The 20,900-nt window shown below is 43.2% G+C and overlaps 1 protein-coding gene across 3 annotated transcripts in view; it reads left to right on the forward strand.

Annotated features, from left to right (window-relative positions):
• Positions 1–8,854, forward strand: part of TINAGL1 (tubulointerstitial nephritis antigen like 1) — a 51,613-nt gene extending 42,759 nt beyond the window's left edge. For all 3 annotated transcript variants that reach the window (XM_029570938.1, XM_029570937.1, XM_029570939.1), the window contains 2 exons: positions 7,432–7,477; positions 7,860–8,854. In XM_029570938.1, the coding sequence (XP_029426798.1) occupies positions 7,432–7,477; positions 7,860–8,000 (187 nt within the window). In that variant the 3' untranslated portion in view covers positions 8,001–8,854. The remainder of the gene's footprint in view (positions 1–7,431; positions 7,478–7,859) is intronic.
• Positions 8,855–20,900: the final 12,046 nt, after the last annotated feature.

Raw genomic sequence — 20,900 nt, forward strand, 5'->3', positions numbered from 1 at the left:
CCAGGGTATCTGAAGCTCTGCATCCTATCCCCCTGCACCTCCTCTCCTCCAGGGTATCTGAAGCTCTGTATCCTATCCCCCTGCACCTCCTCTCTTCCAGGGTATCTGAAGCTCTGCATCCTATCCCCCTGCACCTCCTCTCCTCCAGGGTATCTGAAGCTCTGTATCCTATCCCCCTGCACCTCCTCTCTTCCAGGGTATCTGAAAGTCTGTATCCTATCCCCCCTGCTCCTCCTCTCCTCCAGGGTATCTGAAGCTCTGTATCCTATCCCCCCTGCTCCTCCTCTCCTCCAGGGTATCTGAAGCTCTGTATCCTATCCCCCCTGCACCTCCTCTCTTCCAGGGTATCTGAAGCTCTGTATCCTATCTCCCCCCTGCACCTCCTCTCCTCCAGGGTATCTGAAGCTCTGTATCCTATCCCCCTGCATCTCCTCTCCTCCAGGGTATCTGAAGGTCTGTATCCTATCCCCCTGCACCTCCTCTCCTCCAGGGTATCTGAAGGTCTGTATCCTATCTCCCCTGCACCTCCTCTCTTCCAGGGTGTACATATTCAGATCCTTCAGCCTCTCCTCATAAGTCTTCCAATGCTGACCCCTCACCATTTTGGTCGCTCTTCTTTGGACCGTCACTATCCTGTCTTTATCCTTTTTGAGATTGAGGCTCCAGTAATGCGGTACACCAGGTGAGACCTCACCAAGGACCTGTATAAGGGGATTATCATCTCCTTTATCTTACTGGTTATTCCTCTCTCTATGAAGCCCAGTATTCTTCTGGCTTTAGCTATTGCCTCGTCACATTGCTGTGCCACCTTCAGATCATCAGACACTGTCCCTCTCCCAGTCCGTGCACATTACTCTTTCTTCCCCATCTCATACAGCTCTTTTGGATTACTGCATCTCAAATGCATGACTCTCCACTTCTTAGCATTGAATCCCAGCTGCTAAGTCTTCAACCACTCTTCAAGTTTTCTTAAATCACATTTCATTCTCTCTCTACTCTCTCAGGCATATATCCACTCTGTTGCAAATCTTAGTATCATCCACAAATAGATCCCAAGCTTCTCATTTTACTTACGAGCCTCCTCTATGGGATCATATCAAAAGCTTTGCTAAAATCCAACTACATCACATCAAGTCATTGATCCAAATTTCTAGTCACTCAATCAGAAAAATCAAAAAACCTTCCTCTGGTGAATCCATGTTGCCTCAGGTCCAGCAATCCTCCTGACTGTAGATAGTTCACTACCCTTTCCTTCAGCAGGGTCTCCATTACGTTTCCCACCACCGAGGTGAGGCGAACTGGCCTGAGGTTTCCAGCCTCCTCTCTGCTCCCACTCTTGTGAAGCAGGACCACCACCGCTCTTCTCCATCACTCGGCACCACTCCCGTTTCTAGGGATCTATTGAACAGGTCACGCAGTGGAGCCGCCAGCTCATCTCTGAGCTCCCTCAGTATCCTGGGATGTACCTTATCCCGCCCCACGACCTTGTCCATTTTTCTAGCTCTTCCCATACATTCATTACATCAAAAAACAGAAATAAAGAGTTTGAAGCATGAGCTAAAACCATTGCTCTTTAGAAATGCATACGACTTAACGTAAAATCCCAAAATACTGATAGCTTCAATGTGAGTACCAGAGACAATGTTAGCGGAGCGAGCAATAAGGCGCAAATGACATAATGTGTATTGTTGTTAGAATCAGAATCTGTAGTTGCTGTTGTGTCTATCTAGAAAATGTATGAATATGTACTAATTATATATTTGCCCATGTGTTGACCTAGAATATGTATGGATATAAACGAGGATTAGTCTTTTTCAATCTTTATTGCAGTGGAGACATATTTAAAAATGTTGGGCAACATTTTTATTTATTTATTTATTTAGTATGTTTTTATATACCGAAGTTTAGCGAATGGCCTTCACTCCGGCTTACAGGTATAACAACAGTGTACATAGAATCACTGGTTTACATTCATAACTGTGGGAGGTGGCACATGCCTACACTCCAAGAAAACAATTAGAGAACATAGGTTTATATGAATGGGCTTGCAGATTACAAGGTAACTGTGGGAGGGTTAGAAATAGAGAAAATATGAACCAATGCATAAAACAAGATAAAGTAGGAACTGTCCTACTATTAACAGTCTCAACTGAGTATGATGCTAGGTATACGTTTGGGAGGTGTTTGTGAGTAATAAAGTACTTAGCGGTGAATAAATTCTTGGGGATGGAAGAGTGATCGTTTAGCCTATCCCTTCTTTGTAGGTTTGTCTGAAAAGCCAGGTTTTGAGTAGTTTTCTGAATATTTTTTTTGTTGTTCTGTAGTCTTAGAGTTTCCGGTCGGGTGTTCCAGAGGTGAGGTCCGGCTATTGAGATTGCTCTCTTTCTTACGGTTGTGAGTTTGGCTGTTGTGACTGATGGGATGTCCGTTTCTGCTTTGTTTGTTGATCTAGTGTTGCGTTGAGTAGTGTGGTGTTGTATAATGGTGTTTAGGCATGTGTTTTCATTGTTGTGTATTGCATTGTGTAAAATGGTTAGTATTTTGTATTCGATTCTTTTTTTCTACCGGTAGCCAGTGTAGTCTTTTTAGGACAGGGGTGATGTGGTTCGATTTTTTGTGGTCGGTGAGGATTCTGGCGGTGGCATTCTGTAGTATTTGGAGTGGTCGGATTGTTGATTTGGGTAGGTCTATAAATACGTCTTCACTGCAATAAAGATTGAAAAAGACTTGGGCATCTATTCCTCTCGTTTTCTTAACAGCTTTTTTAGATTGCCTCCCTACTTGTTCCCTGGATATAAACGAGAGCATGCATTTGCTGTTGTGTTGATCTAGAATATGAAAGCTGACAAAGTTTGTGAATGTCGACCAAGAATTCTAAAGCTGACTTTGTAAATCGTTCTGATCTTCTGTTGGAACGACGGTATATAAAATGGCTAAATAAATAAAATAAACATTCTCTTCTGTAAACAGAGTTTCATCTACCCCACTCCCATCTTCAGTCTTCTCAATCAGCAATGGTCCTTCTCCAGGGTTTTCTTTTGTGAATACCGAACTGAAGTATTTGTTTACTACTTCTGCCACTTGTTTGTCTCTTTCCACCACTGCTCCTCGTCACCTTTCAATTTCACTATAGCACTTTGGACTTTCCTTTTTTCTCTGATATATCTGAAAAATGTTTTGTCACTCGCTTTACCTCTTTGGCAATCCTTTCTTCTGCTTGGGCTTTTGCTTTCCTGATTTCTTTCTTCATCTCCCTCAGTTTCACCCGGTATTCTTCCATGGGTTCCTCTTTTTGGGATCTTTTATATATTTCTTGAACGCTATTCTTTTTGCCCTTATTATTTCAGCCACCTCCTTTGAAAACCAGATTGTTTCTTTTTCCTCTAACTTTTGTTTACTTTTCTAACACACAGATTTTTTGCCTTTCTAATAGCGCCTTTTAATTTGGCCCACTGTTTTCCACCTCACCCATTTTCTCCCAGTTCCAGTTCTTCCTCTAGGAACATCCCCATTTTGACAAAATCTGTACTTTTGAAATTCAAAACTTGGGTCTTCATGTGACTTCTCTGTATCTTATTTGCGATATCAAAGCATACTGCCTGATGATCACTGGTGCTCAGGAGGGCACCTACGTAGACATTAGCACATTATCCCGAATAGTGAGCGCTAGGTTGAGGATCATATCTTCCTTCATGGGTTCCATTACCATTGTTTGAGCAGAGCCCATGAAGGGCATCCACTATCTCTCTCCTTCTTGTAGATTCCGCAGATGGGATGCTCCAATCCACATTCGGCAGATTAAGATCTCCAATGAACAACACTTCTCCCTTCCTTCCCACCTTTGGGATGTCTTCGACCAGAACTCTGTCTACCTCTTCTGTCTGAATTGGAGACCTGTAGACCACAACGATGTAAATGGAAATACCATCTTCATTTTTTAGGACACTCCATAGTGCTTCTTCCCTGCTGCATGACCCCTGCATTTCAGTTGTTTGGATACTGTTTCTGACATAAAGAGCCACTCCTCCCCCTTTCCTGTCCTTTCTTAATGGGTTATAGCCCGGGATGGCCGTATCCCAATCATGAGACTCAGTAAATCATGTCTCTGTAACAGCAAAGATGTCCAAGTCCACTTCCATCATTAGGGCTTACAGGTCTGGGATTTTATTGCCCAGACTACGAGTATTTGTGGTCAGAACTTTCCAACTTTTCTCCCTTAGTTTGTTGCACTTCCTAGTCACCTTTTCTGCTATTTTGAGCCAATTGATTTTATTTTCTCCTCTCATGTCCTGCATCGCTTGGAGGTGACATGCCAATCCCATCGGCCACCTGACGCCAGCCCACCCTCTAGTTTATTACAGTTATTCCTGTGCCCACTGTAAGGACATCCCCTGCTACCAGTCATAGAGGATGACCACCCATTGGATTTCTCTCTTTATCCATTTTTATTTACTTCTTCATTGGTTCTCTAACTTTCTACTATCCTAGATAGATGAGCATATAAGATCCCATACTTAATCCAACGCTTAGCCCTCTTCATCCATCCCAACAATTTTTACCACTAAGTTTTGTGCCATAATCATCTAGACAGCTCCCAAAACTAGTCAAGCAGCTGCCCAAAGGTTCAGCCTCTATTTTATTTATTTATAGCACAAGAATCCACAGTTCATAACGGAGAGCTTATTATACATACGTAATAAAAACATTTCACTAAAGTGCTTTCCACCAGACTGACAATGTCCTACACTGGACCTCTCAATATTGTCAAACTATTAATGATAGAAAGATGTGTAGACGAGGCCCAAGCTTGATTTTCAAAACTGTTTCAAATACCTGTTAACAGCAAGGGATTTCTGCCATCAGCTAATGCTTCACATATTTATGTTTAACATCAAACATATTTACTGTTCACAGCTAAGAGACATCAACTTCCTTACTTAAAGGTCAAATGCCTTTAAAGACTTCTTAAATAGTTTGGTACCAGTCATAGTATGAAGGTCATAGAATGCCAGGAGGGATTCCAGAAACAAGGCCCAGCCACTGCTAAAGCTCAATCCCGGGATTCCACCAAGTGGAGGGAAATCTTACATAGAAATGCAATATTCAGATAAGCCATGATGTTGAATTGTCAACCAAGGTAGCAATTTTATACTTGAAACATCACTCAACAGCCAAGCAATGAAGAGAACTTAATATTGGGGTTCTATGTTCTTGATTTCCAGTTCCTGTAAGAAGTCTTGCTGCAGAATTTCGGACTAAATGAAGGAATTCTGAGGGGATTCCAGTGACCAAGGAATTACAGTAATCCAATCATGTTAGATTGAGCACCTGACGTACTGAGCGAAAATCATTTGCATTCAATAAAGGTTCAGCCTCTGTAGCATCCGCAACTTAGAAAAAGAAGCTTCTACTATGGTCTTTAAATAAGCATGCAGAGATAGATGGGATTCAAAAATGAACCCTAAATTATGCACCTGTGCAAAAACTGGGAATTTCCCACCTTCAAAAGCAAACTCAGTAGGAGCATCAATGAGAGGAAATCTGCTCACTATAATCACTTTGGTCTTACCTGCATCGAGTGCAAATGCTTATGTGATAACCAAGATTTTACAGTAGCCAAACATAGGTACAAAAAGTCCTGAGTTGCACACCAGGATGACATTTTAGGTATAAAAAACCTGAATGTTATCAGCTTACAGTTTATAATTAAACTCTAGCCCTGACAAAAGTTTACATAAGATATTAAATAAGGTGGCCGAAGGAGCAGATCCCTGTGAGACACTAGGGGTTATATTGTTTGGTGCAGAGACTGCTGAGGCAATGCATTCTCATATTCTGTCCAACCCAGGATGAAAACCACTTCAACACCATACCAGCTCTTTTAAATGAGACAACAGAATTTGATGGTTAATACTGGCAAAAGCTGCTGAAATATCCAACAGGACCATAACATACCTTGTTCCAAATCAAATTCCCACCTAATTTTTTCTAGACTTGATAAAAGCAAGGTCTCTGTGCTGAATGATCTGTGGAAACCATAAGAAATCTTTTAAATAAATACATAAACTGATGTTGATCCAAACCGGCATGTTCCTGAATGAAATCCTTTAGTTTATTTGTTTAAAATATTTATCACCCGCCTATCCACTATACTAGGTGGGTTACATAAATAACATCCATAAAAAGTAAACAAATTGCAACAAACAGTAAAACAATATCATATAAATAAAAACAGGCAAAACTGTAAAACAAATCCAGATAAAAGCAGTAAAACATATTATAAAACAAGCACTATAACATAAATACATACTAAACCACAACACTTTCCAAAATTTTAGACAAATACAGCAGGGAGGAGATAGTTCTAAAGTTGGCTTCTTCAGTAATGGGCAAACTGCAGCCCTCTTAAGACTAGCAGGTATATAAGCCTCTGCTAAAGTGAGGTTAACTATTCTTGCAGGGTGTTCACCAATATCATCCCACAAAGCTTTAAGCAGTGCTGATTTAAGGGACAGTCTGCGGTATTTAACTTGGACATGCCTTTGTCTTTAGAGATGATAGAGAATGAACCCAATAAGGGCGAGACCTCACACTTAGCTGGCTAACTTTGGAGGTTTCTACAACAGTGCAGCTGCACTACTGAACATAGCTAACTTTATGACAGCTCTGTGTTACTACCAGATTCATCAAGGTCTTTTCCCACAGACACAGAATGGGAGGAAAACGTTAGTGAATCAGGAGCTTACATTATCTGGCCAGCTAACGTAACTTCTCCCTGGAATGCCTCCAGCTAACTTTTAGCTCCATAATAAGACATCCAGTTAAAATATAGCCAGATAAGTGCCCAAATATTCATTTAACTGGATAACCTGAGTTATTTGTCTAAATGCTTCTGACTATGGACCTCCGGATGTTGCAACCTCCTAACCCTCTTCTTCCCACGGTCGTAGACATTCTTGCTCAATGGCACGGACCCCCTCTAACTTTCCCCCTCATCCCACAGTAATTTGCTTCTAAGGATGGATTGCATGGTCCTTCCGAGCTTTCCCCAGGGCAGTGCTTGTGCCATCTAAGATTTCAGCCTATAAACTGGAGGTTTCTGTGTGGCTCCTGCCTGTGCTGAGCATGTCAGTAAACGGGCAGCTGCAGGTCATATAGGTTAGCCAGAGTGGACCTGGTACTGATCCGAAGTGAGCTGCATCTTCATAGCTCTTAGGTGCTGTGTCCACCTTCTTTATAGGTATAGGACGTGCTGGTTTGTGCTACAGAAATGGAATGAGTCAAGGGTTGCAGGAAGTTCTTGGAAGGGATAAGGAGGTGGAATGTGGAACTATCTTTAAACTGGTTCTTATAAGAAATGTCTGTCTGCTGGTGAGCTGGCAAATGCATTACTTTACATTTTGCGTTTTTTTTTTTTCTTTTAAATCCTAGTTGGGGAGAGGAGAAAATGCCCAATGGAGAGAGTCAGAAATACTGGGTAAGTAGCAGACTGGACTTGTACTATCCCTACCAGGACTCGCTGCCCCTCCTCCCCGAGCCCCCCTCTCTGATGCTCCTTCTCGGGCTTCCTCAGAAGCACAGGTCCTGGGAGGTATCTGTAACCTGTGCTGGCTTCATGGAGCAGAAGCAGCAGGAATGGGGGACTGGCTCAGGCCCCCACTGCTCTCTGCCATGCACGTGAGTCACTTTGGCGCTTTATAGATCATGGAACAGATGTATCCAAGTTTTCCTGCAGTGCAAAAGTAGTGATACTGTGGTATTTTCTATGGGGAAACTGCTCAGCAGAAGCACTGGAGGAAAGTTTGCACTGCGATACATCTGGGATAGGAATTCTGATGGATTTCATCTTCTTTCTTCAGATTGCTGCAAACTCCTGGGGCAAGCACTGGGGCGACAGTGGCTACTTCCACATTGCTCGTGGCACCAATGAGTGTGAAATTGAAGGCTTTGTAGTGGGTGTGTGGGGCCGCGTCAGCATGGAGGACGTTCACAAGAAGTGAAACAGCCTGGGGTGATCTGTTCGGGGGGAGGGGGGTGCTGCTTCCTCCCCTCAGTTCCTGAATTTTTATCACCACACAAGAGATCCGGAGCACAGATACCAAAGCTTGGAACCGGCTCCTAATATCTATGAACCCAATTTTGCCAAAAGCAGTTGTTTAACGTTGAATGGCCGGCCGAGTCCTGCTGCTTCCACCCTCCTGGAGGAGAAGATGCCCTGCTGTGCCACCTTTCAGAGGCAGGAGGGGTGGAAGACCCAGACCCTCTTACAGCAGTGACCCTGATTCCTGCTGAAAACGTAATCCTAGTGCTAGGGACCAGACGCTCACCCGCTTCTTGGATTGCTGGGGCTCCTCCATACACACTCTTAACATCTAACCTTCTAGATCGTAGGTTCGCTGACCTTAAGAACAGAAGCGGTCCATGCAGGGTCAGAGCAAGGGCCATCAAGCCCAGCTTCCTGTCTCTGATGGGGGCCAGATCACCAATAGTTGATTTAGTTCTTGTATCTCATGCCCAGAGATAAGTGTGCAGTGATGGCCACTATCTTATGTCTAGTGCTCAGCATAGAAATCCCCCTGCAGGCCCCTTACTTCCAATAACATGGGCGCTTGTACTGAGTGCCCGTTTTCTAATGTGCACACAGCCAGCTCTCCTGCATGAAACGGGACGCGCTAGGGAGAAATTGTGTGTCCCTAGTGCTCAAATGCACTGGGGGCCCAGGAGCCGTGACTGTGCGCTTACATAGTGCTACGGGCGCTCAAGAAAGAATTCATGTAATGCATTGATTACAAAAAAAAACCACTTTTCTGTGTGCACAATATACAGGCAAGGGGTGACAGCGGCCTGGAACATGTATGTTGTGCGTCCAGATATTTTTTGCTTTGTAATGGATCCATTTCACTAATCCTTTATTTTTAATCACCAAAATCCACAGATCACAGTAGATCTGTGGAGGAACCAGGATTTTTTCATAAGCCCATGACCCGCGGGCTGGCATTAAATTTGCCATATTAAAATGTGTATGTTGGCTGCCCAGGGATTTACTGCAGCAGGGGATAACGGCCAATAGCCTCGACCACATGGGATGAGCACTATAAGCTATGCAGTTGTTTGAGTGTGCGTTTTGGACGCGCTAATCCCCTTAATGCAGCGGATGTTAGTCTAGCACGTCCAAACCCCACATGTGCTAGGCTGGCTGCACTTTACTGCATTGGCCCCTTTGAGAACAGCCAAAGTCAGCAGCGCTGAATCCCTGTCCTGCTGTAAGGAATTCTGGATTGTTGGGGGTCAGACAAAGCAGTGAGGGACTGGGGGTGCTGTGTATGATCCCTGCTCCCCCTCTGCCAGAGCTTAAACATAGAATAATTTTGTCATTAAATCTCCTGCTATACTATAATAGTGGCCTACAGCACAGTGGGGTCCTAGTTATGTACATTTGAGCATACAACATATTTACCTTTCTTCCTGGATCCAGGACAGGCAACATCTGTAGGAAAGGAGATGCAGCCCGTGCTCACCAAACATGTATTAATGGTTGAGCCTGTTTGTACCTTTCTTCCATGTACAGAAAGCCCAGAATGCTTTGGGGATGTGGTCAGGCCTGGGGAGAGATATTACTGGGCGCACACAGAGTTTCTTTCCTCATTGAAATCTGCTCGAGTGGTTCTCTAGGATTTGCACAGCTGCTGAATCAAAGTCCCATTCCTCTGCTGCTTCTGCAATAAGCAAACTGAGCTTCATTTTTCATGTCTGGTATCCTTCAGGAGGAAAGCTGGAGACCTCTGCAGCGGACAGGCAGTAGCAGGGCTACAGCAGCAGTGGAAGCCTTAATGAACCTGGCCCAATTCTCTGGCTTTGGCACAATGGCCTGCAGCATTCTTATGGTAATATCCCACATTGCAGCAACATTGTGCAACATTTCCTATGTGGTGATGATGGGGCGGGCACACCATAGGTTGGCATGGTTAGATCAGGACTCACGCCAGGACAATAATAATGGGATATTTCAATTACCTCAATATTGACTGGGTAAATGAAACATCAGGACTTGCTAGAGACATAAAGTTCCTGGATGTAATAAATGACTGCTTCATGGAGCAATTGGTTCAGGAACCAACAAGAGAGGAGCTATTTTAGATTTAATTCTTAGTGGAACGCAGGATTTGGTGAGAGAAGTAACTGTGGTGGGGCCACTTGGCAAAGGTGATCATAACATGATCATATTTAAACTAATAACTGGAAGGGGGACAATAAGTAAATCTGCAGCTCTAACACTAAACTTTCAAAAGGGAAACTGATAAAATGAAAGGTGCAGCTGCAAAGGTTAAAAGTGTTCAACAGGCTTGGACATTGTTTAAAAATACAATCCTAGAGGCGCAGTCCATATGTATTCCACGCATTAAGAAAGGTGGAAGGAAGGCAAAACGATTACCGTCATGGTTAAAAAGTGAGGTGAAAGAGGTTATTTTAGCCAAAAAAACATCCTTCAAAAATTGGAAGAAGGATCCATCTGAAGAAAATAGGATAAAACATAAGCATTGTCAAGTTAAGTGTAAAACATTGATAAGGCAGGCGAAGAGAGAATTTGAAATGAAGTTGGCCATAGAGGCAAAAACTCATAATAAAAACTTTTTTAAATATATCCAAAGCAAGAAACCTGTGAGGGAGTTGGTTAGACCATTAGATGACAGAGGGGTTAAAGGGGCTCTTAGGGAAGATAAGGCCATTGCAGAAAGACTAAATGAATTCTTTGCCTCCGTGTTTACTAATGAAGATGTTTGGGAGAAACCAGTTCCGGAGATGGTTTTCAGGGGTGATGAGTCAGACGAACTGAACGAAATAACTGTGAAACTGGAAGATGTAGTAGGCCAGATTGACAAACTAAAGAGTAGCAAATCACCTGGACCGGATGGTATGCATCCTAGGGTACTGAAGGAACTAAAAAATGAAATTTCTGATCTATTACTTAAAATTTGTAAACTATCATTAAAATCATCCATTGTACCTGAAGACTGGAGGGTGGCCAATATAACCCCAATCTTTAAAAGAGGCTCCAGGGGCAATCCGGGTAACTATAGATCAGTGAGCCTGACATCAGTGCTGGGAAAAATAGTGGAAACTATTCTCAAGATCAAAATCGTAAAGCATATTTTTTTTTTTATTTTATTTGGAGTTTTTCTACACCGGCATTCGCAATTAGAAACCACATCATGCCGGTTTACATATAACAAGGGGGTGTGAACAAAAAACAGAACATAAACAAGTGCAAAAAGATCTTAAAGTTAAAGTTATATAGAAAGACATGGTTTAATGGGACACAGTCAACATGGATTTACCCAAGGGAAGTCTTGCCTCACAAATCTGCTTCATTTTTTTGAGGGGGTTAATAAACATGTGGATAAAGGTGAACCGGTAGATGTGGTGTATTTGGATTTTCAGAAGGCATTTGACAAAGTCCCTCTAATGAAAGGCTTCTAAGAAAACTAAAAAGTCATGGGATAGGAGGCGATGTCCTTTCGTGGATTACAAACTGGTTAAAAGACAGGAAACAGAGAGTAGGATTAAATGGTCAATTTTCTCAGTGGAACAGGGTAAACAGTGGAGTGCCTCAGGGATCTGTACTGGGACCGGTGCTTTTCAATATATTTATAAATGATCTGGAAAGGAATATGACGAGTGAGGTTATCAAATTTGCAGATGATACAAAATTATTCAGAGTAGTTAAATCACCAGTGGATTGTGATACATTACAGGAGGACCTTGCAAGACTGGAAGATCGGACATCCAAATAGCAGATGAAATTTAATGTGGACAAGTGCAAGATCTTGCATATAGGGAAAAATAACCCTTGCTGTAGTTACACGATGTTAGGTTCCATATTAGGAGCTACCACCCAGGAAAAAGATCTAGGTATCATAGTGGATAATACTTTAAAATCGTCGGCTCAGTGTGCTGCAGCAGTCAAAAAAGCAAACAGAATGTTAGGAATTATTAGGAAGGGAATGGTTAATAGAACGGAAAATGACATAATGCCTCTGTATCGCTCCATGGTGAGACCACACCTTGAATACTGTGTACAATTCTGGTCGCTGCATCTCAAAAATGATATAGTTGCGTATCTACTGAAATCCAGCGTACTTTTGTTGGCGCCTGGAGCGCCAACAAAAGTACGCCTATTTGCGGTTTTTGAAAATCTACCCCTTAGTGTTTGGGTACTTGCCAGGTTCCTGTGGCCTGGATTGGCCTCTGTTGGAAACAGGATGCAGGACTTGATGGACCCTTGGTCTGACCCAGCATGGCAATTTCTTATGTTCTTAATACTCAGAACATTTCACAACACACTGGGCATTTCCAGCTCACACGATGAGCAAACTGAAGGCAGATTAATGAATATTCAGACTTCCCTCCCAGCTGCTCATTCAAACTGTAAATATTTGGCTCAGAAAGACTTATTATAATGCCACGTGCACCTGTCATAAGCTGCACACACTGCCAGCCAGCCATAAGCTATACTCGTTCCCCCACTGCTGCTACCAACCTTAAGTGCTACTCACCTTCAGCCAAGCAATGGCTCTGTCCTCTGCTGCCTATGACCCTCTAGTACAGGGTGAAAGGACGCTCAGGGCTGGAGTAGGAAGAATAAGGGTCTTGGAACAGCCCATGTGTGTGTGATCTCTGCACACAGACATGATTTCCTGCTCATCTTTGCTGGTGTCTTAATGCCGTGAGAAGGATGGATGAAGAGGTGACGTATCAGCTTTTCCTCTTGGGTACACCTCACAGGACCTTGATTTTCCAGTCAGCCACACTGACAGGGACTGGGGGGCTTGGGAACAGCAGAGCTAATGCAGCCCCTGCGAGCACTGGCGCTTCTGAGGGGCTCAGCACAGGACTATGGGAAGGTCGCTGATACCAGAGACTTATGTGTCTGTCTATCTAAGGGCACTTAGCTGCATGGAGACACCCATGCTGGAGGGCAATCTGGAGCGCTGGGACATCAGGAGGGCAATTTCCAACCTGCCCCTACTGAGCCCTCTACCCTAGGCTTAGCATCTTTGCACTTTGGAGTCAGACACAGGTAGGAAATGCACGCATTTGCTTTTTCTGGACGTACATTTTTGCTAGTTAAAGTAAGGGCATGTACTTTTCCTCCCCAACCTAAATACATGCGTTAGCCTTCTCAATCACTTTGAAAATTGTGCGCTGCATGAACACAATGAGCTCACCCTCCATTACTGCATTGACCCTGCTCCTCTGATGGAAAGCTGCACATCTAATACCTATTGGGAAGAGCCTCCCGCTGTCCATGTACATAAATGGAATAAGCCGGAAGTCACTCGTCTGGCAAATGTTCTCCTTAGCACTTTCTGTGGGTTTCATATGTAAGCAGCTGAGCCTGGCAGTCACTCCCGTGGTCATGACCTGTGAAGGTCGCAGCAGCAATGAATTAACACAGGACTACCAGTCCCAGAATACACTAGGACACGAGACAAATCTGGTCCACATTTAGACTGTTAGCCCCCTGTCTATCCCTGCAAAGGGCGGTGTCAAATCCCCATCCCCTTTCTCATGAGGTAAAGGCAACGCTAGAGCTGGAGGTGTTCATTCTTTGCTTGTATTTATTATGCTTTTTATGACTTGTAAATAAACACATTGCTGCTCCTTGAAATCCTGCGGTTTTTGACCTAATTGTCCCAGGACCCTTCTCCTTCCGAAGCTCTCCCCCTGCCTCAGCCAGCATCCCTTCTCCCCATGTCTGAGCATGAATGGTGTGAAAGTGCCCAGTGTCTGTACAGTGAATACAAGAGTGCAAGCTCCGCCTACCCTAGTGCTCTGCACCACCACACCTGTAGAAGTTGTTCTCCCACAGCAGATCTCACACTATCCAGCTGCTGTGTGCCCCTCCCGCTCCTGCCACTTCAGAAGCAGCAGGGGAATGTGACTGCTTGCCCTCCGTCCCCAGTAATCCCACCCTCCCCGTCTGAAGAATGGCCGCTGGCTGCTGTTGTGCTTTCCTGAGTTCCTGGCTGCATTGTTTCAATGACCCTGGCTGCCTGCGGAAATTCTTTGCCTGCATGAGGAGGTGAGGCCATACAGCTTGGAAAGTCTGAGTGTGTATTACTAGAAGGTTGGCTGGCAGTCAGCCACCCCCCATTGTTCTAGCCCAGGCGGTCATCGGGCATGCTGGGAGGCTTCGAGGGCTTGGGAGATCTCAAACGCTGCACTTCCTCACCTTCATTTCTGCCTGGTGCAATGAGGGCAGCTTTAGCTCTTAGAACTTAACACCTGGGAAACCCAAACAGGAAAATTCTCAATGTAAACTTCCATTAAGTGAAACTACATTGGTTCTCACCCCCATGCAGCATTGGCAGGTGCTGGGGTGGCTGCCTCTCGCTTTTAGCATTTGCACTGGCCTTTCTCTGGGAGATGGGCAGGGTTCACAGGGGCGCGCTCCCCCACTCCCTGCTGGAGGTGCTGCCCAAGCTGATATCACCTGCAGGAGAGGAGGACAATTTGATTCCCCAGCTGCCCAACTACAGAGCGCTAGTGGAGGGAACCGGCTAAGCTTATTCATTTTAAAAGATTTGTAACCCGCATGCTGCAAACAATGCTCATGGCGGTTTACATAAAAACCATAAGCTCGATAAATGAAACTTCTGGAGTTCCTTCCGTGCCCTGAAATGCCAGATCTTTAAAGCCTTCATTCCGCAGTCGAGGACCTGCCATTGAAATTTCTCTATTCTGCGTGCTATCATTTCTTGCCACGTTTAACACTAGGATTTCTAGGAGGTTCTTGTTTGCCGATTTTAAGTCTCTGCTAGGCTTGTAAAGTTAGAGGGAACAGATTAGCCGTGTGGATATTCATTGCTTAGGAGGTTATATATGAATGACAATACTTTATATTGCATGCGCCATACAACTGGGAGCCAGTGAAGTTTTGTAACCACTGGAGTAACGTGATTTCTGAAGTCCGATCCGGTAAGCATTGAACTATGGAAGTGGGTGGGTAGTGTTAGTAAGATCAGAATCAGTGATTGCAATACAAAGCAGAAATCATGAGATTCTATCAGTGGTTTTAGGTTTTTCAACAAATAGAGGCTGAATTGTGGTATTTCCTACATAAAACCACTGGGGGGACCATGTTTACTATGAGTGAGAGAGAGAGAGAGACTAGCCATAATGCCCTCACCCTAGACAGGTATTTATATCTCTATGGGAGGCCCACCTAGTAACTCGAGGTGAGGTTTAGGTATTAGTGTAGGGGGTTAGGGGCCACTTTGACATTCAAAGTGAGACGTACGAACAGCACAGTGCTCTCTTGTGAAGATTTGAGGACCTTCACCCAAAGATGAGATTTGGGCAATGTTCTCTCAACCTAGCTTGATGTTACCCAGGGTAGAGAATCCATCAAGCTAGGTTGAGAGAACATTGCCCAAATCTCATCTTTGGGTGACGGTCCTCAAATCTTCACAAGAGAGCACTGTGCTGTTCGTACGTCTCACTTTGAATGTCAAAGTGGCCCCTAACCCCCTACACTAATACCTAAACCTCACCTCGCGTTACTAGGTGGGCCTCCCATAGAGATATAAATACCTGTCTAGGGTGAGGGCATTATGGCTAGTCTCTCTCTCTCTCTCATAGCTAGTGTAGCTAAAATCGGCATTAAAGTCGTGCGATAGGGCTTCGCAAAACAGTGAACCCAGCCCACTCCCACCCCTTACTCCTCCTCATGGTGCTATCACATGCGTTAAAGGTGCTTAATGCATGCAAAAACACCATAACGCTTATTTGATAAATGACCCTGAGAGTTTGTAAAAGGAAGATTTAATGACTGAGGTTATGTCAGTTTTCATAGACACATTGTGATTTATTTATTTATTTATTTTTAATTTTTATATACCGAAGTTCTTGTGGGAATTACAAATCACTCCGGTTTACATAAAACGATGAACTGCCCAACAGCGGAAGGGGGCTTTACATATAACTGTAGAACATAAGGAACAATAAAACCGGATGTCAATTTAACACAGTAATAATAAATATAATATAATATGTACATGTGATCTTACCCTTATACTCCTACTCAGTGTGCCAGGGATATCTCTCAGCTGTCAGCCATACAAGCTTGACCGCCTAAGGGCTATTGGGAAGTGTAACCAGGTCAGCCTGTAGCCCATGTTAGGACCCTGGCATCTCCCCCCTCTGATTATATTGGGGTATGTACGAAAGCACTTCTGCCTTATTTTCTTGAGACTTCCCCTCTCCATTTGTCTCCTAAGTATGGCTGGGGGTGCCCATCTCAGCACATACATTTATGGGGTTTTATTTTGATAATAAATTAAAAAGCCTGGATGCGTCAAGATGATGATTAGGGGTGATGCTAGGAATGGGTCTTAATTTATTTAAAAATATTTATATTCCGCTACTTCCAAAGAATACATTCAGCACAGATTACAACTGAACATCCGCAATGAAATACAAAAAAACCCAAAAACATTTAAACATGAGATATACATGTGCAAAATCATAAAATCTGCATGAAGTTACCTCACCTAATACCTCAGCAAACAACGCCTTCAAAGCCTTTCTGAACACCTTGAAATCCTGTTTGCACCAAAGCACAACTGGCAACTTATTGCATTCAGCAACTGCTGCTGTGGAAGACGCTCTCGCACTCGTTTGGGCCCCAGTAACCGGGGGAATGGCAATTTCTGACCTCAGAGCTCTCGCAGTCCTGTAATATGCAAGGAGAGGGAATCTTCAATAGCCTAAAAATAAGTCGCCAATCTGAAACGCACACTCCATTTAACTGGGAGCCAATCCTGGGGTTACATGTCCATACTCGGGCTGCTGCATGCTGCGCCAACTGCAGGGCACGCATCAACGTTTCTGCAAGCCCAATAATCAAGAGGACTTAAAATGGCGTGTCACTTGAAAACTGTTCTGCCTTTGGCTTTTGCTGTATGGTTGTGCAAGCCTTGCTTTTAAGTTTATGAAAAGCTGCTTTCATAATATGTGAAGCTTGAGGCCTCAGACTATTGAGTGTGCAAAAGCACTCTCAAACTTTTTACCTCAGTGTAGACTGAAATGGCCGTACCTTCCCTGGGTCTTCATATCGAAATCTTATATCACTAACCACAACATTTTAGTTTTTTGTATGTTTAAAAATTAGCGATATTCCATTAACCATGCCTGCAACTTACTATGTCTTGCAATCAAGCCTCTGAAGCACATGGCAGAAAAAATTGGATGTCGTTAGCATATATGAAATATTTAACATTCAATGAAAAAAGAAGAGCTCCAATATTAAAAAGCACCGACGATAGTGCTGAACCTTGTGGTGCCCCACCATCAAATCTTATGCCATGCAGAGTATGTTTGACTCACCTGAAGTCTTTGATGTCTATTAGGTATTTATTATTTTATTTATTTAGATTCTTTTACTATACCGATACTCAAGACAAGGTCTTATCGTACCGGTTTACAATAGAACAAGGGGAAACCAATTAACAACTATGTAGAAGGTAAAGTTACATTGAACAGGGAGCGAAAACATGGGAGATGGAAGACAGGAAAGATATTATAACGAAAACAACTGGAGCGTGATACAATAATCAACGAAAAACAATAGGGTAGTGAGGCATAAACATAATATATCCTGTGGAAGGAGGAGACATGGGGAGGTAAGCGGGGGGAGGGGGTGGTGGGGGGGTAGGAGTTAGGGGTCGGAGGGTGAGAGTCAATGTCGGTTGATAGAAGTTACTTCAACGGTAAGCTTGTGTGAACAGCCAGGTTTTCAGGTACAACAAAACACTTCAACATAGTAGCAGCTATGCCAGGAGCACACGGGCGTTGTAATAAAATCTCATGGTGGACGGTGTGGAAGGCTGCTGGTAAGTCTAATTAGAGCAGTATACCCGAGGCGCCTGATCAATCATCCGTAGAGTCTCAAATCTGACTATCCTGCCCCTAATATTCCAGTTACATTAATAAGTGGAAGCATCCGTAGAGTTAGTGCTGGGAAATGGGAAAGCGTTCTTGGAATACAGACAGCAAAGGATCATTTTCTGTCCATAAGTCAGCAGTTTGCCTCCCGTTCTCGTCCTTCCCCGCTGAACATGCAGCACCAGCACCACCTAGTGGCAGTGCCCGCTTCAACCTCCCAAGAGCTTAGGTCATCGGGGCTTCCAGCAAATTTGACACCAGATAACGCCACCCGTCCTTCTCCATGTTTAAGTTCCTCGGAACAACATCTCTGAAGCTTCTCCGCTTAGATGAAACACGAGAAACGCTGTTTTACATACAAGGTCCACTGCTTTGGAATTTCACTTCCTTTAAAATTAAAAGCAGCAGCTTCTTTAACGAAATTTAGAAAATCTCTTAAGGCCTTCCTATTTGGTCAGGCATTTGTTGGCGCATAGCTCTAGTGCATCCATAGGTAAATTAAGTTTTGTTAAGCATATTAAGGTAAAATAAGGGTTAATGTTTAAGATCTGAAATATTATTTTAAGCACATTAGTGTATCATCATCATTTTTTTTTTTAAACGGTGATTATATTTTGTGTATGTATTTTGTTACCCGCATAGAACATTTTTATATAAATAAATAAACATTAGACCCTCAGTCTCAGGTCTGATTGGAGAGGGGAAGCTGGTGATCTAACCCAGGGAGCAGGATGACTTGGCCACACTCCCCAGCTAATGGCACAATGCATAAGACATGTACGGCTGAGAGCCAGAGCTACAGCAGCATAGCAAAGAGCCACTGGACAGAATGCTTGGGATAAATGGTCCTTATCTGCTAACATCCACTTATTTTGTACCTGCAGAGTTTCACTACAGTTATGACAACAGCTTAAAAATGTGTTGCTCTGGGATATTTTGCAGGAATGCTTTTGTTTTAGCTATGCGAGGCATCTAGCCCTTCTTAGTAAGTGTGGGGATGATATGACTGTTAGGGCTGTTAAAAAAAATAATAAAGTCTTGTGCTTATTTTTTAGATATTGTATTTTATTTGTATGATTGATGTATATTGTAATTGATATTATATATTTGTTTGACATTTTGTATTACAGACAGTATAAATTGCAGTAAATTTAATTTGCTGTGAACCGCCTTAGGTCTATATAAGTGTGAAAACAGAATAGACTGTTTTATGTCATTGCTTTAGTATTGATGTATGATCCTGTGATATTGCTTGGTGTAATACTGAAAGTTGATATAATCAAATAATCCTCAAACTAGGAGGTGTAGTGGTATTCTAGGGCCCGGTATAATATCTGCAGTGTTGCCTGTTTGAGTTCTGGGACAGGTTTGCTATTCAGCTTCTGAGTGTCTTTTTGAAGGGTTTGTACTACTTCCCAAAGTGATGGTAATGGAGGGAGTGTGTGTCACAGTCACTGAAACAACAGAATATGCATTTTGTTGTGCATGGTAAGTAGTAATGGGGCACATTTCAGAGATTATGGTAAGGCAATGCGCATGGATTTCCTTTATTTTAAAAAGGGTTGTAGGGCTGGATTTTGTTTGTAATCTACCCCCTCCCCCACCCCTTAAATCAAAGTGGACACATTCTTTAATTTTATTAAAATGTAACAGCATGACGTGATTTCTGAAACACATAACAAGCTTGTTCTGGGAGGGAGGGGGCAGTGTAAGACTGGGGTACCTGCTACAATACTGCTGGCCTTTCCTGGCTTCTCTCAGGTCCTCTATGCTACTTCTTTAGCACTAAAAAGGTATTGGGCTCTCGAACTTCTGCATGCTACATGGATGATTTTTCAATTTTTTAAGATTAAAATGCAATTCTCATATGCTTTGATCATTTTCCAAATTAAAAAAAAATCTTTCATCTGTTTCTTCCATCGCAAGTCTATTATAAATAAAACATTCGCAATGTACAGTACAATACAGCGGCAGATTCCCGATGAAGACCGACCCGGGGATTCGCCGCCCAGGCCGGCCCAGGAGATACCACGTGGTCTGCCGAGCGCGGCTCTGTCACGGCCGCGCTCGGCAGACCACGTGACTAGCGCGACCGGCCCACCGGGGGATGTCCGATCCCCCGATAGGCCAATCCAGCCCTGGTACAATATCATAAAGATTCACAGTACATATTTGTTTAAATTGAACTAGAAAAATTTATTTATTTATTTATTTATTTATGGATTTTATATACCGGGAGTTCCTGTATACAATACATATCACTCCGGTTCACAGTTAAACGGTAATAACTACTGCCGTGTAGCAGTTTACATGGAACAAATCAGAAACTTGATCTAATAAGCATAAGCGAAACTAACTAGTTACAACTTTAAACATATAAGTAAGGCAATATAAATCTTAGCTAAATAGTGTAGAGAATAATACATTAGAACCAAAGGACCAGCGTTGTTATGGGTTGTTATATCAGTTTGTTCTTAGCTCTCTGGGAATGCTTGCAGGAAGAGCCAAGTCTTTAATTTCGCCTTAAAAGTGGTATGGCACGGCTCCAGGCGGAGGTCTGGTGGTAAGGAATTCCAGAGGGACGGGCCCGCGGTTGATATAGCGCGTCTTCTCAGTGATCTTAGATAATGGCATCAAAACAACTCCTAATCATTACCATAAACCCGATGTAACAAGGCAGGAATCACTTGGTAAAGGCTTGATGAAACAGCCAAGTCTTTCGGCCCTTCTTAAATTTTACACAACCATGATCAGAGTGTAACTCTGATGTGCACAATATTGGGACCTGAACACTGAAAGATAAATAATGAGCTGATTCGATCCTAATTTAAGCAGGTTTTCAGGATTTCCACAGATTTGCATGCACTGTTTCCATGGTATGGATATCTCTCATGCATATTCATTGTGAACATCCTGAAAACAGGATTGGTTAGGTGTGTCCCGAGCCTGCAGCA

Source organism: Rhinatrema bivittatum, chromosome 11 (assembly GCF_901001135.1).
Source record: "Rhinatrema bivittatum chromosome 11, aRhiBiv1.1, whole genome shotgun sequence".
Taxonomy (NCBI): Eukaryota; Metazoa; Chordata; class Amphibia; order Gymnophiona; family Rhinatrematidae; genus Rhinatrema; species Rhinatrema bivittatum.